Here is a 17,500-nt window from a genome sequence, read left to right on the forward strand (position 1 = left end):
CCGAAACGCGTTCGTCACGCGTCTCAGAGAAAACTCCGTCGGTTGCATGGAGGGAGGTTCGACGGTTATTGACAGGCAGATAGCGGCCCGCCTTCTTACGGCTTACGGTTTTCGGGCTTTTCCTTTTCAATGATGCTAGTCCTGAAGACACCGTCTGTAATTCCAACCCTTCCTGCCCTGTCGCAATTAAAACCTTCAAAGTCGAGCCACACACCGTCAAAGATCACCGCCAAGCCGATGGTCCATACTACCCGACTCGCAGACCTCCTTTCCGACAATTCTTCAGACGATGAGGATGAGGGCAGTTTCAGAGATGTTTCGGGGTCAAAACGCCATGATGGGGCGGCTATGGCTGCCGAAGATATGGGCTTGAATTTGGACGACGATCTGGAGACGGCGATTTTCAATGATGCAAAGACCGTCGAGGTGGGAGACTCATGTGCCCACTCCCGTTACCGGTCGTATCATTGACGCTCAATTTTGGATCCATATAGTTATTGCCCAAAAGATCTTACCAAACTGGGAAGCGGAAAGCAGGGGAGATCAAGCGGAAGGTCTGGTTGGGAGGGGAATCATATTCCAGACCAGAACATGGAAAGATCTGATGCGAATCCGTTCATCCAGATTCCTCTGCCATCGCAAGCAGCTTCCAGCACAAACCAGCCTCAAGCCGAGTGGAAGCTCATCCAGCGGATCGCCGAGCTCGAGAAGCAAAACTCGCAGCTCTTGGCGAGCATGCAGAGTAAATCCGAGGAACTGAAAGCATTGCGGCAGGAAGCGCTTGGTATGGCACCGAAGCTTCCCGATGTTTGTCACAGTTGGTTCGAGATTCTCACAAACATTACGCTCAGAACAGAATGCTGGTTCCTTGGGCGAGTTGCTGTCTGATGGGTCAGGCAGAATCGGGGCACCCCAGGCCAAGATCATCGAATTGGCGAAAAAGGTTGGTTGTTGACATTGAGAGAATCGGCAATATTGGCTTTGATTGGGCTCTAAGGACCTTTTGTGCCCGTAGGCTCGCCGCCTGACAATTGCAGTGGAAAAAGAGCGAAGTTTGAACGCCACTCTTTCAAGCAAACTGCATGTACGCTAGATGAGAATACACATTCGAAGAATCAAGTGATCATTGGAACTCAGTACTACATTATTGAACGCAGGAGCTACAAACACGGCAAGCAAATACATCACGCACGAAAACGGAGGCAGAGTCGATAGCGGAAAGCGCCGCCCAAGCAGCAAATGCAGAATTAAAGAGCGTGAAAGAGAAGTTGGGACAGGTATGTCCCATGCCGCCGCCTTGGAGTTGTAGTTCTCAGGAAAGCGAGCTCATATTCTGCGGTTTCCCCTATAGATCAACCGCAAGTATGAGGATGAGCGCATACAGAACCAAAATCTCAAGGTCGAAATGCGCCAGATGCGGAGAGCCTTAGTCAAAGAAATCGGTGATGATGTGTCCCCAGACAAGGTGTGTAATGCGCCATAGTGTTCATTGAATTCTTTGCAAACTCGGCGCATGGATCACTAATCCACCGCATCTTCTCATTGCCTCGTATATCCCTGCGATAGTAGATCTTCGACCAGGGGTCTGGCTGGAAAGGTCGAGCGCAACAGATCATCACCCTGAAGGTACCTATATATCGTTTGCCAAGTCCCATCCTTTCACCTGCCCAACATAACCCAAACACCACATTCCTTGAAGGCGCGAATCCAAGACCTGACCCGCCAAAACGAGGCCCAACGGACACGACAAAAAGAGAAGCCTACCGAAACCAGGACCGACACCGCAGGAGACGACGCAGCCTTCGACCGAAACAACTCAGAGGCGCGCATCGGGGTAGATCCGTTCGACGAAAGCCATCGCACGTCTATACGCCGGATTGAAAGTGATCGGAAACATGCGTTGAATAAAATGACTGTTGAATTGGAGGTACTAGGTTCCTTTTTTTTACGAGGTTCGGTCGTGCCCACGAGGAAACGGGCATCCGTGCTCATGATTTGGATATTCTCGTCCGACACATAGGCACTCCGAAAAGAGCACGTAGAGGTGCGTCGGAAGCACGACGCTGTCCTGGCCAGGAATCGGTATGACCTTCCCATCCGTTTCTCACGTCGAATGCAGTGCCACCCTTCCTCATGCGCCATATCACATCAGCTTACTCGAAAAGGACATGCAAGACCTGAAACAAAAGCTCATCACCGTCGTGCAAAAGGGCGGGGCGGACGATAAGCTTGTTCAGGCTTTGCAGAATGAGGTGGCGAAGTTGAAGGGCAAGGTCTGTTTTCTTCTGCGCCTTCAGATGAAAAGCAGCGGCTCGAACTTATGTTTACTTACCGGCAATAGCTACATGTGATGCATGCGCGGGCTATGGAGGCGCAGGACGAGAGTGGTCATGCTTCTCCGCGGTCAAGGACTAGCTCTAATCAGGTGAGGCAAAGAGAAAAAAGACAGATGCACATCCTAGTTCTCTTCCCCTGATACCTTCGGATGTCCGCATTGGCTTCCTCCGTCCAGCATCACCTACCAGACAATCGGCTTAACAGCATCCCATCACGACCATGCTCAAATCACGCACCAAGTCCACCGGCGCGATCAGTGTCTCTCTCGGGTCCTGGTAAATCCCATGATATTCTTCCTTTGTCCGTCCTGAACGATATCTCACGCATGCAAACACAACGTTATCCGCCAGCCAACGACGTGCAAACAATGGGTCTCCAATCCCAACTCCGATCCCTCGCGGTCGAAAACCAACGCTTGAAAGAGCTGCGGCAGGTCCTGGAAGCCGATTTGCAGGCGGCGGATCAGAAGACCCTGGCATTGGGTGCGTAGATCATATGTGATTCTGCTGCCTGTTCCAACTTGAGTATTATGGACTGATGATATCCTGTTTGGTTCACTTGCGTGATAGCGACGGACCTGAAACGCGAACGCCAGCGGGTTAGTAAGATCCCCGTCGCCTCACATGGAGCTGTTCAGTCTAATGGCGGAGGCGGGGCGAATGCGGATGAGAGCAAGGTAAGGTCAAACCTATTTGGCGACGAGCGAGGTTGGGTTTGTAGATTCTTCATGATGGGGTTTCTGACGTGTACTTCGCGCATGGAATCACAACAACACCAGATTGGAAGACTAGAATCCGACATTGAGTTACTGGTGGACGAACAAGAAGCTTTGAAAAGTAAGCTTGGGCGCAAACGTGCATCTTCAATGTCTTTCCTTCTGACAACCTGTCTTCCTTCTCCATTTGCCTTTCCCTTCCACACTCTCTGATCACATCTCCGTCTTATGCGATTCTCTTCATCCAGCTACCCTCAGAGACACTCTCGCACGCACGCAAAAGGAGATCGGCATCTTCAGCGACCTCCTCGCGCAGACGCGGGAAGCGTATCGGGTGGATCTGGAGAGAATTGTTAAACATGTTCAGCGATTGTCTACAACGACGAATGGGTGATGATTTACTTTTCTAGGGATGTGGAAGGAAAATGGATGAGGATGGTGTTTGATGTACATATTAGCCTCGGGCATGGATAATCGCATGTACAGCAACGAGCGTTTTTGAATGAATACTATTCTGCTAAATTGTGAGCTAGCTCAGGTTTCTCGAGTCGAGTAACGGGCAGGTGCTGGAAAATCGGCAGAAAATCGACAGATCTCGAAGAGTGTGCTGTCAAAGCCTCCATTTCCGAGTGCCCTCGTTAACTTCTCCGTGATCGCTCCTTCTTCCTGCAATCCTCTTCATCATTTCTTTTCGTCTCCTACTCTCAAAAGTGGATTGTATCGCTTCCTGTGGCGGTTCCGCATTTCACATATATGATGGTGGACAAAGCCCTGAAGAGTGCCCCGAAAAACCCGGTCTGTGGTAGCTAGCAACTGCAAGGACGCGGGGAAAGGGAAAGCAACCCAATGTATTCCGAATCGCAAGTCTACACGCTACATGAACACTACATAACGCCGAGTCGCTGCCATTCTACGCCGCCGTCGACTCGCCCCGTTCCCGCATATACGCGCAATTGAAATAGTACGCATCACCGAGCTTCAAAATGCTCTGCATCATGCATCAGCTCGAAAATTTGAGCTTATTTCTTCCAGGTTACTGACGATTTCGAACCATGCTCTGTCGTCTTGAGCCCCTGCTTCCCCGGCACGCTGAAGCGATCGCTCATCTAATGATTGCGATGGGAGAGTCTGTGAGATGGTAACCACCCGGATTTGGTGGCGTATAGTGGGAGATAACAGGCTACGTACCGTTTCTCGCCCAGTCGGTTAGATGGTCCAATTGCTCCTTAATGTCTTGCCGCCTCAAAGGTATCTTGCTCTGTTGGCATGTGATGAATATTTTGTTGTACAGCCTACCCTCCGAATCGGCACGCTGTTCCCACCTTTTGACAGTCGAATAAGAGGTTCCTGATCAACCCGGTCAGCGGCGTCAATATATCTAAATTTCGCAGAGGGAGCAGATCCAAAAGAGCCGTGAAAAAAGCATCTGCGATGCGATATCGTTGGACCGTCGATTAAGCGCGTTCAATGGGATTACGGACGTGCTCTAAATGGTCTTACCATTGGATAGGAAGGTCGCTTTGTTGTCCTTTGAAATGGCGAGGAGACTCAACACATGCAGCGAGGCGCATCGCACTTGCATATTCCGGACCGCCAGACACTCGAGGAGGATGTCGAACGCTCCTGAAGGATGCTTAGCACTGCGTTGCTTCCACGCCCGCAACACCAGAATGGCCTCTTACCATCGATGCGCATGAAGTTTACTTGTCCATCTCTATGATAAGTGTAAGCCCGAAAAAAGCCTAGCAAAGCCGCCAGTTTGGGATATGCCTTTGCCTTCGCGAAGCCATCCATGATGGAGGACAGAGCCGCTATGATATTCATCTGCGGTCGAATGGGATCTCAGCCTCAGTTCACATGAACCGCGTCATTATCAAAAACCCCACCTTCCACAGCACTCGTCTAGGCTCGCTCTGCATCACCGCTATCTTCAAAACCTCCACTGCCCCAAAGACTACTTCGGCGTCCATGTTCTCCCGCAGCACATTCAAGATCACATTGACACCTATCATGCCCCTGGCGCCTTCTCCAGCAGGCTCGAGTAACACTTTGGTTAATTCGCCCGAGTTGGCACTCATATTCCGCAAACACGTCAAGCACTCGAGCATAACCATCTCGTCAGTATCGTTCCGCAGCATGATCCGATACAAAGTTGAATGCAGGCTGAGAGTCACCGCAGCGGCTTTGACTTCCGGGGAACCTGCCAAGGCGTGTCGAAATACAGATATGATGGCAAAGAGTCCTTGATGCTGCTCAAATGTACTGGACTCATGCAGCAACTGCTGGGCTTTAGCTGCTAGCTTCTTCAGTATCCGGGCGGCAATGGCATGGTGTTTGACGAAATCGAAACAGCCCAGCAGGCATTGCAGAGATATACGAACCGATTCCAACAGCGGTGCGTCTTCGGCATCGTGTGCTTTAAGCAACAAAGGAATAAGATCGTTGCATAAAGCCGATCCGATGGGCAGGGAATCGCGTCCAGTCTCGCATGGTGTTGTGAGGATTTGCGTCATAGATAAATCGACGACCATGCTACAATGCAAGGCCAGGATCCGCGAGAGCAACTGACACGTTGCTCTTACTAGCGGAGATGTAGCGTCAGGTACGGGGCGATTTATTCTGCTCTGCAAGCCCTTCAAAGTTGTTAGGCCACCCGAGGTGCGAAACAAATCTTCCAATTGGGATGTCCGGGCGGCCGCATAGTCGTGAATCATGCTTGCACACAGAGTGAGACCCCAGAAGGCTTGCCGGTCCACCAATGGATTCCCCGATTCCGATAATACGCCATCCTTATTTGCTTCATATCCGCCGAGGATCTGTATGATGCAGGAGAAAATCGTGTCGGAGGCAACAAGTCGCCGCTTGATGCCCTCATCAGACTCGGCCTCGACCCACAGGATCTCCAGTATACTGGCATGCAGTGACGGAATCACCGGGCCAGAAATCCGCATACGGTGCATCCGTTTCAGATGATCGACGATGCAGCCATCAGCGATGGTGTCTTGGTCAGGGTGCTTGCCTGTAAGGGCGGCGACCATTCCGTCCCAGATATCACTACTGCGCAAGGTTTCGAGGCAGTACATCGTATCCAGCTTCATGACAAGCAAAAGAAGACTGAAGAGGGAATTCAGCACTACGGGTCTTCTTCGTAAACGGCCCTCAGAATCCTTGGAGAGGATGTTTGTGACTTTCGCAAAGAACTGATGATGATCGAGTAGTTTCATTGCGTCCCCAACAGGAGTATGAGCTGGTCCCGAGGCCTCTACATGCACGATTCCACGACTGAAAGAACAAGCAAGAAAACTTCCGATGAAATCCAAGCAGGCGGATGTATAATCATCCTCGACGATGTCCTGGTCAACCATTGTGAATGCTTTTTCCAGCATGTCCATGGCTTGAGCCATTTCAAGTACACCGTCAGGTGGTGCAAGAAGTAGTAGGTCGCCCGCAATACCCATCTTGAGACTGCGCACGGTAACATCATCGTCCGGATGTTCTCCCCAAAGCCATTGAAGCGAGTCCAGCGTTGGTATGTCGTCAGTGACCGTGCATTCCTTGAGCTGATGCAGCAACGTCCGAAGACACATGAGAGCTTTAGAATAGAGTTCGCATGCCCCAAAGCAGAGCGTTCCGGCTGATGCCGATCCATCTGATTTGGCAATATGTGCCACCTCAACGATCGTCTTGAAGCTTTCGGCAAGCATCCTCTGCGACTCAACCGCGTTTGAGGCAGCAACGCAGCTGCCAAACCAACTCAAGGCATCCAAAGCGCTCATATGATCTACGACCGAAGTGCTGTTGACTAGGTGATGTAGCGTTGATAGTAGCGTCGGTACGATCCCTGTCCGCGAGATCATGTCACGTACCACGGTGGGCGGCAGATTTTGAAAGAAGTGGCTTCCAATTGACAGGATTTCTCGTCGAAGAGAAGTTGAGATGTCAGACTCTAGTTCTTCGCTCGCGAGAGGTTGATCCGACCAGTTACACTCAGTTTGCAGCAGCAGCAAGAACAAACGCTCGAGTCCTGTGACAAATACTCCTTGCAGCGCAACGAGTGCCGTGGGGAATCTAATCATTCCCCTCAACGTAATGAGGACGTGCAGCAACAGGGTTGCATCCTCCAATGTTGCAGGCTGCTTGGTGATGATTTTGGCAAACACCTGCGCAAGGCTGTGGCCGTCCATTTGAGAGCCGTCCAAGTTGCATGATTCTCGAAGCGCTTGAAGTCCCCGATTGAAATCATCATGGCTCTTTGCGGCTTTGAGGATGTCAATTGCGAATGACTGATGCCATGCAAACAGGTTTCGCTCAGTTGCCACCAGCTTTCGTTCCGTGTGCGGCAGGGTGATCTTTGACCGATAATCTGATGAATGATAGTTGTCAAATACCAAGCCCCATAACCTGAGATGCTTCTGCCCTCATACCTTTCAGGCATGCTAACCAGATGCTTGCAGTCACCCCATTCAGCTCCAATGTTGACGTGGGGTAGTTGACAACTCCAACGATTTGATACGATCGTTTGATTGCGGGTAATAGATTGACGTCCAACGGCATCTCTGCCAGAATCACTTGAGAGAAGATACATGCCATCTCATAACGCAACCTAGCATCAGGATGGAAAACAAGCGAGATGAACAAATCCTGATCTTCCACCGACTTCCAGAGGGGCAGCACACCAGCTCGGTCGGCTTCAAACAGCTTGCGGAAAATGAAAATCATTGCTTGCATATCCACCGTGTCCAGCGGGGGATGAGCTTGCATATATTTTAAGAGGGCTGAGTGCACCTCCCTGTCGAGAGAATGCTGTCTCACTTTGTGGTCATGTATGCTCTCGGCAACCTCGTGCAGAGCTTGGCTCAGACCAACGCCGTCAGCACCAGACCTTCGCAAGTGTGAGAGAAGACGTTCCACAAGAGTAGCGGCCTCCGGATGCGATGTTTTCCGCGGCTCCCGTTCGAAGGTTTCGCTCAACGACAAAGGCAAAAGCAGGGCGTCGGCGACATCCGGGATTTCTTTGCGGGGAATGGATCGGCCATCGAGATATTCAATCAAGGCGCTTGCTGCCTGCTCTCTCAGTTTCCGGTTTCTGTGCAGCAAAGTGCGGAAGTTGCATCCGCGAGTGTCCCGATTCGAGGGCTTCACCTTGTCAACCACTTTATTGGATAGCTGGTCATTGTAATTGTACACCATTTGTAACCACGGGAACACGTTACGAAGAACTTTGCCATCGACGTGGTCGATGCCATTCTCGAGTATGTCAGAAGCCAGGCGCGACTCGGCGTTGGCGACATCGGGGCAGGCGAGACTGACAAGACCGAGGATAAGCTTCTCGCCTATCAACGTGTGAGCTTTTTCTGTGGTCGACGTTTGCAGATGCCCCTGAAGCTCATGAATGGTGACAGACCGCACCCAGCTCTGCTCGTGCGCCAATAGGTAACCATAAAGCTGATCGGCCTTTCCGAGATTGTTCGGCGCAAGTCCAAGGATAGTGCTGGGAACGGCGTTCGGGCCCGCTGTATTCAGGAAGCAATGGAGGATACTGGCCAGAAAGTGTCGTTCTTCCTGGAAGAAGTTCAATATCAAAGTCTACAATTTCACTCCAAACGCTAGTGCAGTGAGAGTCTAACCTTCAGTGCTGGCAACAACTCCGTGACCACATCCATAGCGAAACAAACGATCTGCTCTCTGCGGACTACTCCAAGAACTTGTGCATCGGACGAAGGAGTGCTTTGAATCGTTCCGAGGAGTTCGAGAATAAGACACTTGGCGATCTGAGCGGTCGACTCAACATCATGTCTGAAGCTCAACTGCAGTCTCACCGCAGGTAATAGGCCGTAGAGCAAGGGCAAGAGGAGAGTACCATGGTCAAACGTTCCCAGACAATGGATGAGCCTTATGAACATCCCACTGCAGGTTGTCGCGTATACATGGATTTGCTGGGGAACTTCGTTCGACTGCCCATCCACGTCCTCCAGAAAGCTTGAAGAATTTGGAGTGGCAGCGTCAACGGTATGGGAGGTTGTCAGCAGTCCTAGGCATTCGCGACTCCATTCAGTGACCAATCTCTGCAGGTAATTCATTGCATATGCGCCTGCGTCTTCCTTGACCGCTTCTACAAGCAGCTGAGCGAGTCTTAGAACAAGATGACATTCCACTCGGAATCGATAGCGCAAGGCTTACTTCCAACAAGTCGTCTCTCCGCAGGAACACGCCAGGCCCTAACCGATAAATCACGGCCTCAAACAGGTTGCGATTGTGGGCTACATCATCCATCGAATCGCGAAAATCGTAGAGAAGTTGCTCGTCAGCTTCAGTAAGTGAGGTGTCTGCGGAACAATGGTAGAGAGGTTGGCAGAACTCTTGCAGCACGGACTGCGTCGCTATGTCGATGTCTGCGGATGCTACATCCCCTCGTGCTACTGATTGCTTCGGGCTTACGATCTCAGTCTTGAAACCCACAACTTGGGTGGCTTGCGCCTTCCAAAGGACATGAAACTTCTCCACAGCCACTTGCGGAGTTGTATGCACCAAACGGCCCAATAGCGCTCGGCTCCTTCGACGTATGATCTCGGGAATATTCTCCTCCTTGCCTATGGATTCCAAGATGTTCAAAGCCTCGGCATTCAGGAGCCCTGCGCGTCCTACTGGGTTCTAGGCCAATTCAGAACTCGTTAAGTCTTCCAATGTACAGGCCTTCGCAGGGCTTACATCAATCAAATCATCCAGAAACTCTAGGATGTTCTCACGCTCCGCTGCGTATTGATTCCCCCCAGTTCTTTTCACAGTTGCTAAGAGGGCGTGTAGGAGATCCGAATCCAATGCGATGCTCTCTGTTGACATCTAGATGTTGGTCGAGTCACATCACGAGCACCCTCAGTCAGTCGCTCACCCTTCGTTATTGCACCCGTCCTCAGCTTAAGCTGTTGATGCAGTAAGCTTGGAAGACTGGAGTGGCGGAACGTCAAAATACAGCTTGACAACAGACGTACCTTCAGATTTTGGAGCGCTCTTTGCCTCACTTCCGCCAGTGGATGGTCTAGGGTTCCCAGTTCCTGGTTAGCTTTCAGAGACAATGGCTCCTGCTCTACATCATCCCCACCAACCTATCTTCGACGCGCTCATTGTAGGACTATGGGGCGATCTATCGGGGCGTTGCAGCAACGAGAGGGATGTTTCGGTTCGCCATCTGGCTATATAAACAATCCTCTCAGCCGTTTGGCTTAATTATCTTTGGGGATGGGCAGTTTCTCACGGAGAGTGGTTTCCACGCAGTTTCCACTTTTCCACGAGTCCGAACGAGTGGCTGTGCACCCAATGTCAACGCGATCCGAGACCACTTTCCCACAAGTCAAAGGAAAATGTTTCTACTACAAAGTGGGTCCAAAATCGCATGTGTATGCTATATATTGCAAAATCTCAGAAACAAGTACGTAGACAAACTCAATCCACCCCATGACATCCCAAATCGCACCCATCAAGCGAACCCAGCAGCAATCGCCACAGCAGCGATTCCTGCAGCGGCGGCGGCACCATACTGAGCAAACTTCGATGTAGTACCACTATGCTGATCCTCAACGGGAACGGTGGGAACGGCAGAAACGGCGGGAACGGCGGGAACGACGGGGGAAGCATAGGGGTCGGGGAAAGTAGGAGTGGCAACGGTATCTGCGTCAGCCCACGCGGCGTCCCCACCAGGGTTTGATGCGCGAAGATTGATGCGAGCCGACTTCTTCACGGGCACACCGCGGCTGTCTACTGGCCAAACCATCCAATTACCGGGTTGCGCAATATTGGAATTGACCGGTAGTTTGACCAGAAGCTTGTCTTTCCCGTATTTTAATATCTCGAGCTCAATATGACGCTGGTCGAGATTGACGGTGTGCGTCATTGACGCATAGCGAATGATGCCAACCTTAGCGATGGAGATGGCGTTGGCGGTAGTAAACGGGAGGATGATTTGCTGTCCGTAAGCGACATTCGTGACGGCCAGAGTGCCCAGTTCCAGAATGTTGGCGGCGAATTTGTACGGAGGGGAGTACACGTCCAACGAGAAGTCGGCGGGATTCTGAGTGTTGGGCGAGTCACCGTTCTGGGCATCCCCTCCCCCAGCGACAATGGTGCCGTCTTCGCGAAGCAAGGCCGTATTGTGATAGTGGCGAGCGGTCGGTGCCTCGGCAGCAACGACCCATCGTTTCACATGGCCAACTGGAGCCTTCGGATCAAAGAGCACCAGTTGCTTGACACCCTGACTAGCCAAAGGGAGCCCAAAGACACCGCCTTGATGTCCTCTGCCAGAGCCACTGAGGATAGCAACGCGGCCATCAGGGAGATTCACCGATGCGGGTTGAGAGCGGGCAATGGGCATGTCCTCACGAGTCCATGCAGCTCCATCGGTTTCGAGAGGCAGATAATGACAGCGCTGAGTCACGCCGCAGTTCGGACAGTTTGCGTACCAATCTGTCGCTCCATAATCGCGAGCAATTTGAGCACCTGTTGCATCCGTGCTATTCACACCGCCGCAAAACCACGACTCCATCTTGTAATCATCACGGTAGCTCAGCATTGGGACGAAGTTTGTGCCCGGAAATGGGAAGCTGCGGCCGAGCAAACCATTCTCCTTCGCCAAGTCGAGATTGACATGAGGAGTTTCCGTATTTGCGGTGATATCGACGATCGCGGACTCATTGTTCGCATACACCCACAACTTTCCAGAGTGAGGAAGCACATATACAACGGGATACATGTTGACAGGGTAATTCCTCTTCAGCACATCGAGAGTTCGCGGTGGCGTTGACTTCAATGTCGAGGGATTGAAAATCTCATATGTAGGATTGTCCCATGAAGCGTTGTTACTGATGAAGAATGCCCGTTGACCGCCAACGATTGCAATGCGCTCGTCGGGTAATGTAACGAGTGATGGGTACCAGCGACCCCACATGGCCCGGGCAGGATCGTCGGGACCGAGATTGTTCGCGTTGTAAATTTCCGCTACTTTGGCATACACTGGACCCGTCGTCCCAGTGGAGGGAGTGTAAAAACGAATGTCGCGTCGCCCATCACTAAGTATCGGGTTACGTGATAATCAATAAACCTTCCAAAACTTCAATTTCTCTTCATGAAGAAGCATTGCTATGATCACTCACGAAGTGTAACTCGCGCTCACACCTGCGCTATTGGTAAACTGGCGGTACCAGAACTGATCCCCGCCAACGACAACATAACGTCCATCTGCCATCTGTGAATGGCCCCCGCAGAAGGCATATCCCATGTTTTTGCCGACGGTGTCATTCGGGGCAAAGTGGCGGTCGATAATCGTATAGGTTTTTGTATTGAAGTCGAACTCGCCAGCATCGCTTAGGTAGTCTTTCACGTTTGGGTTCCCATTATACCAACCAGTTGCACTGCGAGCAACCAGGTCTGCCTGGGAGAAACCATCGGACTGTTGTCCCAAATAATGTAGGCGCTCGTTTAGAAACAATTTGTCTCCCGGGTTCAGTGCCATATGGACGGGCACGATGCCGCAATTATCGGTAAATTTGACCCAACTCCCGATATCTGCAGGTAACGTCGAAGTTGTTTGCGCGCAGATGGGCGAAACAAGAGCGGCAGCTACAAGATGAGCTGCCAGTCGCGCGGAGACGTATCGTCTAACCTTTCCCATTTTCAGCTACTTTGGCCTGGAAGTGTTTGGCAACGATATCTCCAGACGGTCGTTCGGCCCTTTTAGCGAGACTCTCAGGCTGCTTCCGGGGTCAATCGTAACTCCATTCCCCGTTAAAAGGATGGCCCCTCTGGTGCGCCCTGCCCGAGTCGAATCGTCACGGTCCCGGCCCATCGTTGGAGAAACAAGCTCAAAGTTAACCTTGGGTTGCAGCACCAGCTGAATTTACGCTCAAGGCAATCTGGAATTCAAGTCCTCCAGAACCAGATCCACGCCGGAACAGCCGTAGCTATAGATGTGTTGTTGAAGACACGTGACCCTCAGATCGCATCCGGACAAACAACCCGCGACTCCGCGAGAGTCCGAAACCCCTTCCAAGTGCCAGATTTCCAAGTGCTCCTTGCCTTTAGAATTCACCTCAAAAACTCACACCATCCAAGCTGCTTTCTTGGGGTCGCATCACCACAGGCATCCTCTTCATTGCCTCAATACCAACTAGCCATGACCGTCCCGATACAACTCAGTACTGGCTCGCTGCTTCATATCTATGAGTCGGACAAGCCGAACTCCTTTCCTAACGCGGTCGTTCAAGTTCTGAATATCAAGAAAATCACGACTCAACCGTCCAGCCCGGACCGATACAGGTAAACTTGCATGTTGCGTTGTAAAACGCTACTCTGAGACCGCTCCGCCTTTTTCAACACGTCTCCTTTGCCAGACTTATTGTATCGGATGGTGCTCACTTTATGCAAGGTGAGCTTTATGTCGTTTTTGAAGGCGTCTGGATATCATCTTGGGCGACAGCAGCAGTATAACCGACGTTCCACATATATATATACAGCTATGCTTGCCACGCAACTGAACCCCCACGTCGTAAATGATGAAATTCGGAAGAACGGGGTCCTCAGAATGAAACGTTCCGTTTGCAATACAGTCGCCAATAAGAGGCAAGGGTTCTCTAGCCCCGAGAAATCGTTCTGAATTGGTGATAATCTCAGGGTTATGTGACTTCGTGAACTTAGGATCATCATCATTCTTGAAATCGAAGTGCTTACGCCATTTGCGGAGCTCCCCAAGCAAGGCACACCAATCAACGTGGACGGGCAAGGTACACCCGGGGCAGGAAATCAAGCAAACCTCAACCAGCAAGGGCCAGCCCAGCCGCAACAAGACACGGGTCATGGGCAACAAAGCAGTGGCGGGCAGCAAACCAGTGGCGGCAACTTTTACGGAGGGAATGGCGGCAATAACGTGTATACCAATTCCAACGCGTCCCGGGGGACATATCAGGACAACAATCCATACGGAGGTGGAAACTCAGGGATGTCGAATATGCCCCCGACAGGAGGAAACGCGCCGATGGACATCTTTTCCATTAAGGCACTAACCCCATACCAGAACAGGTAACTGTGTTTACCATCTGAAGCAATTTACGGGTCTGTACTTGTGCTGAATTGCGGCGTGTTGTTACTTAGATGGACGATCAAAGCGCGCGTCGTCAACAAGTCTGAGGTCAAGCATTGGGACAACGCTCGCGGGTCGGGAAAGCTGTTCAGCTGTACCTTTGTTGATGAGACTGGCGAGATCAGAGCCACCGGCTTCAAGGAAGCGGTCGAGTTATTTTACGATTTGTTGAAGGAGGGCAAGGTGTACTACATATCGAAGGCGCCAATCAAAATGGCGAAGAGGCAGTTCTCCAACGTGAACAACGAATACGAAATGACGCTCGATCCCCAAAGTACCGTGACCGAGGTACGTCTTCACAGCAACGTGTTCCTCACCGCTTTCTTCTATACTGATGGTCTCTCGCATTTAAGTGCTCGGATGCTGGAAACATCCCCACTATGCGCTATAGTTTTGTAGGACTGAACAGTCTTTTCGACATCGAGGCCAACAGTATGATAGGTAGAGAAAGCACTCATCATCATATGTGCTCCTACTTCGTTCTGACCTGATACCTTCAAACAGACGTGATCGGGGTTGTGAAAAGTGTGGGGGAATTGTCTGAAATCATCTCGAAGACTACCCAGAAACCCGTACGTTTCGAGCTAAGCCTTCAAACGGAGAGGGACCCCATTACTGAGTCCGTTTTCTGCAGTTCAAGAAACGCGATACCACCATCGTCGATCAGAATGGCTTTGAAGTTCGTATGACCCTCTGGGGACAACAAGCGGAAACTTTTGAGCCCATGGACAACCCTGTTGTCGCAGTAAAGGGAGTGAAGCTGGGCGATTTTGGAGGTCGATCCCTCTCCCTGATGGGTTCTTCGTCATTTGCCGTCAACCCCGACATTCCGGAGGCACATCAGCTTCGGGGATGGTACGATTCCACCGGGAAGACTGCGCATTTCCAAGGGTATTCGAACGCCGGCCCAGGTGCCGTTAGTGGACCGGGTCAGAATGGTGGAAGGCGGGATCCCATGAAGTTCATTTCGCAGATCAAGGATGAGAACCTTGGCCTCGGTGAAAAGGTGCCGCGAGTCTCTTTTTGATACCCGAGCAACACTTACTGATAGATCGCATCGTATAGCCCGACTACTTCATGATCCGCGGCACTGTGATGTTTATCAAAAACGAGAACATCTCGTACCCGGCCTGCCAGTCGGAGAGCTGCAACAAGAAAGTGACAGATATTGGCAACGGATGGAGATGCGAGAAGTGTGACAAGACATGGCCCGCGCCATCATATAGGTTAGCTCGTCAGTGAAGCTGATTGAGAGCTACTGCTCGATGCTGACCTGTCGTTTCATTGGATCAGATACATCATGTCGTTCACCGTCAGCGACCACACAGGGCAGATATGGTTGCAAGGGTTCAACGACATTGGCGAAGCGATGCTGGGGAAGACTGCCGATGAAATGGCACAACTGAAGGTTCGTCACTGGTGGCACATGCCAATTTGCGGCCTACCGCTTCGCCCTGTGCTAATACAGGCATATTCGCTTTGTATTCAGGACTCCGGCAATCAAGCAGCATACGACGCTGCCTTCTCTGCGGCGCTTTTTAAATCTTGGGATTTCAAAGTTAGAGCTAAAGCCGAGACCTACCAGGTACGTGTCGAATAGATGCATGAGACCGGAGCTTGATGCTGATCAATGTTACAACATGCATTTTATGATGCAGGACGAAGCCAAGGTCCGGACATCCGTGATGTCTTTCGTGCCAGTGGACTATGCGTCGGCATCCCTTGAGCTCGCGGACATGATTGAGCAGTTGAAGGTTATGTAGAAACGATAGACTCTTTACGAACACTTTGATCGGATTCCAAGGACTTTATATGTATAGTTCGACTTGACATTAGTTTTTCGCTCATGACCACGTACTACATAAAAAGCAATTTTGAATGACATTCTTTCTTCATGACTATAAGTGTAAAGCGTCGAGATTTGAGCGCTTTGAAAAAGCTCAGGGCGACTAACGACACGTTGGGCCACGTTCCGTTCGTGAACCCATGAACAGGGGTGAGAGTCGAGATGGCCGGACAAGTTCCCCCGACCGATCAGGACCGCTACATGGTATGGAGGTCCTTGTCGTTGTTGTTTCAATGATGTGGACAATGCGGCCTACATATCTTTTGCGACCGAACATGAACGACGAGGACTTCCCCAACGGGGCGACGTGTTCCCGCACCCGCAAGCCAGAGCCTCACTTCGATGGATGCCAAAGCACCAAAATACCTCCAAACGAAACCTGCATCGCCAGCTGCATTCTCATGTTATCATTACAAATCATCATGTTCAAAAGAAAAATCATATACATAAATTACGGAATAGTCCCGGATTGTAAAAAGCGATGCATCTACATATATTTACGGGAAAGATGCGGTCGTGTGTGCAATATGTCCTGGGTGGAGTCTGAAAGACTCTTGTGGGTTGTGGGGCGGGAGTGTGCGGTTGCTTTTCTGCCTCACTTTGTACTTTGTTGTATGAGAAGAGCTGATGGGGGTGTTGATGTCGGGGGCGTTGGTGATGTGTCGATGCAACTCGGGGGTATGCGATTGTTATCTCGCAAGTCCCTTCCGCATAGGACCAAGTTTTCACAGCCGATCCCTGCAGTGGAAGCTCCTTCCCAGTCGCCGCCACCATCCGGCCAATCCTCCTCAACCTCCCAATCTCTACAAATACGAAACCAAATTCTCCACATCATCCTCATCAAACTCCGCATGCGCATCCTCATCCTCATCCTCATCCTCCCCAACCACATTGTTCACACCATGCTGCAAAACTTCCTCCTCATCGTCCTCCCCAAAATCAAGCGCCTCTTCCTCGGTCATGGCCATCGGATAGTGGTATTCTGCCGGCGCGTGTGCGACTTCTTCTTCCTCTTCGAATTCTTGGCTCGCTTCTTCTTCTTCAGGTTCCGAGATGGCTTCCGGGGCGGCTACATGCACAGTGTCGGGGGTAAGGAGTTGTTTCCTATACGGAAAATGGAGATATCAGCTTTCCTGCTACTTTCGCCACTGCGGTTTACGAAGTCGAGGGTTGTCACACCTCAATCGAAATTCCTCCAATATAGCCTCCCGCTCCTTCTGGAACGCTCTCGGCTTCTTCCCGACCAGCTCTCCCGTGGCTGAGTCGAGGGCGTCGGCGGCGAGTGTTATGCCGGAGGTCATTTGTTTCCATTTTTCCTAGAGGTGGGGGGTGAGCGTGACATAGTGGGAAAGGCCGGGACATGGAGGTGACTTACTTCTGAGCCTTCGGAGGGGGCTGCTCGTTTGGGCAGCATGTTGGGAGATGTGGAGTGCGGGTGGGTGGGTTGGTGGATGCTGGCAGGGGGGGGGGGGGGGGG

At 51.3% G+C, this 17,500-nt stretch overlaps 5 protein-coding genes across 5 annotated transcripts; 3 read left to right on the plus strand and 2 right to left on the minus strand.

The window, feature by feature from the left end:
* The first annotated feature begins 62 nt into the window (after positions 1-62).
* EV422DRAFT_621748 (uncharacterized protein) lies at positions 63-3,581 on the plus strand. Its single transcript, XM_053074148.1, has 17 exons — positions 63-426; positions 495-554; positions 625-784; positions 852-943; positions 1,016-1,084; positions 1,158-1,277; positions 1,352-1,465; positions 1,570-1,626; positions 1,700-1,927; positions 2,021-2,082; positions 2,153-2,273; positions 2,342-2,425; positions 2,513-2,612; positions 2,688-2,819; positions 2,907-3,013; positions 3,116-3,173; positions 3,301-3,581. The coding sequence occupies exons 1-17, from the start codon at positions 130-132 to the stop codon at positions 3,444-3,446; spliced, it is 2,007 nt and encodes a 668-aa protein (XP_052923515.1). The 5' UTR covers positions 63-129; the 3' UTR covers positions 3,447-3,581.
* Positions 3,582-3,781: 200 nt separating this feature from the next.
* EV422DRAFT_537484 (uncharacterized protein) lies at positions 3,782-10,303 on the minus strand. The gene is made up of 12 exons (XM_053070918.1): positions 10,156-10,303; positions 10,042-10,088; positions 9,942-9,972; positions 9,761-9,882; positions 9,233-9,703; positions 8,680-9,174; positions 7,477-8,614; positions 4,939-7,415; positions 4,735-4,876; positions 4,553-4,675; positions 4,375-4,478; positions 3,782-4,310 (listed from the first exon to the last, which is right to left on the minus strand). Exons 1-12 carry the CDS (start codon positions 10,172-10,174, stop codon positions 4,233-4,235), a joined length of 5,247 nt encoding a protein of 1,748 aa, XP_052923516.1. The 5' UTR covers positions 10,175-10,303; the 3' UTR covers positions 3,782-4,232.
* A 109-nt stretch (positions 10,304-10,412) lies between these two features.
* Positions 10,413-13,044, minus strand: EV422DRAFT_537492 (uncharacterized protein). The gene is made up of 2 exons (XM_053070919.1): positions 12,196-13,044; positions 10,413-12,111 (listed from the first exon to the last, which is right to left on the minus strand). Exons 1-2 carry the CDS (start codon positions 12,711-12,713, stop codon positions 10,527-10,529), a joined length of 2,103 nt encoding a protein of 700 aa, XP_052923517.1. The 5' UTR covers positions 12,714-13,044; the 3' UTR covers positions 10,413-10,526.
* A 64-nt stretch (positions 13,045-13,108) lies between these two features.
* Positions 13,109-16,075, plus strand: EV422DRAFT_537495 (uncharacterized protein). The gene is made up of 12 exons (XM_053070920.1): positions 13,109-13,357; positions 13,432-13,466; positions 13,555-13,660; positions 13,736-14,116; positions 14,189-14,465; positions 14,531-14,618; positions 14,682-14,749; positions 14,812-15,183; positions 15,243-15,403; positions 15,471-15,585; positions 15,667-15,762; positions 15,836-16,075. The coding sequence occupies exons 1-12, from the start codon at positions 13,215-13,217 to the stop codon at positions 15,938-15,940; spliced, it is 1,947 nt and encodes a 648-aa protein (XP_052923518.1). The 5' UTR covers positions 13,109-13,214; the 3' UTR covers positions 15,941-16,075.
* Positions 16,076-16,130: 55 nt separating this feature from the next.
* EV422DRAFT_172240 (uncharacterized protein) lies at positions 16,131-17,492 on the plus strand. Its single transcript, XM_053065093.1, has one exon. The coding sequence runs from the start codon at positions 16,164-16,166 to the stop codon at positions 17,283-17,285; it is 1,122 nt and encodes a 373-aa protein (XP_052923519.1). The 5' UTR covers positions 16,131-16,163; the 3' UTR covers positions 17,286-17,492.
* The last annotated feature ends 8 nt before the right edge of the window (positions 17,493-17,500 follow it).

This window comes from Fimicolochytrium jonesii (assembly GCF_025526975.1).
Source record: "Fimicolochytrium jonesii strain JEL569 chromosome Unknown EV422scaffold_21, whole genome shotgun sequence".
NCBI lineage: Eukaryota > Fungi > Chytridiomycota > Chytridiomycetes > Spizellomycetales > Powellomycetaceae > Fimicolochytrium > Fimicolochytrium jonesii.

What these genes read in the sequence shown, in the direction of transcription:
- EV422DRAFT_172240 (XM_053065093.1), top strand. Translation starts at nt 16,164, where the DNA reads ATGAACAGGGGTGAGAGTCGAGATGGCCGGACAAGTTCCCCCGACCGA.
- EV422DRAFT_621748 (XM_053074148.1), top strand. Translation starts at nt 130, where the DNA reads ATGATGCTAGTCCTGAAGACACCGTCTGTAATTCCAACCCTTCCTGCC. An exon ending in TCATCGAATTGGCGAAAAAG is followed by an intron (nt 944 to 1,015) that starts GTTGGTTGTTGA and finishes TTGTGCCCGTAG; the next exon opens with GCTCGCCGCCTGACAATTGC. An exon ending in CGAACAAGAAGCTTTGAAAA is followed by an intron (nt 3,174 to 3,300) that starts GTAAGCTTGGGC and finishes CTCTTCATCCAG; the next exon opens with CTACCCTCAGAGACACTCTC.
- EV422DRAFT_537484 (XM_053070918.1), bottom strand. An exon ending in AGTTGTTGCCAGCACTGAAG is followed by an intron (nt 8,615 to 8,679) that starts GTTAGACTCTCA and finishes AACTTCTTCCAG; the next exon opens with GAAGAACGACACTTTCTGGC. An exon ending in AGCGACCTTCCTATCCAATG is followed by an intron (nt 4,479 to 4,552) that starts GTAAGACCATTT and finishes ATCGCATCGCAG; the next exon opens with ATGCTTTTTTCACGGCTCTT.
- EV422DRAFT_537492 (XM_053070919.1), bottom strand. Translation starts at nt 12,713, where the DNA reads ATGGGAAAGGTTAGACGATACGTCTCCGCGCGACTGGCAGCTCATCTT. An exon ending in GTGAGCGCGAGTTACACTTC is followed by an intron (nt 12,112 to 12,195) that starts GTGAGTGATCAT and finishes CCCGATACTTAG; the next exon opens with TGATGGGCGACGCGACATTC.
- EV422DRAFT_537495 (XM_053070920.1), top strand. Translation starts at nt 13,215, where the DNA reads ATGACCGTCCCGATACAACTCAGTACTGGCTCGCTGCTTCATATCTAT. An exon ending in CGAAGACTACCCAGAAACCC is followed by an intron (nt 14,750 to 14,811) that starts GTACGTTTCGAG and finishes CGTTTTCTGCAG; the next exon opens with TTCAAGAAACGCGATACCAC. An exon ending in CTAAAGCCGAGACCTACCAG is followed by an intron (nt 15,763 to 15,835) that starts GTACGTGTCGAA and finishes TTTATGATGCAG; the next exon opens with GACGAAGCCAAGGTCCGGAC.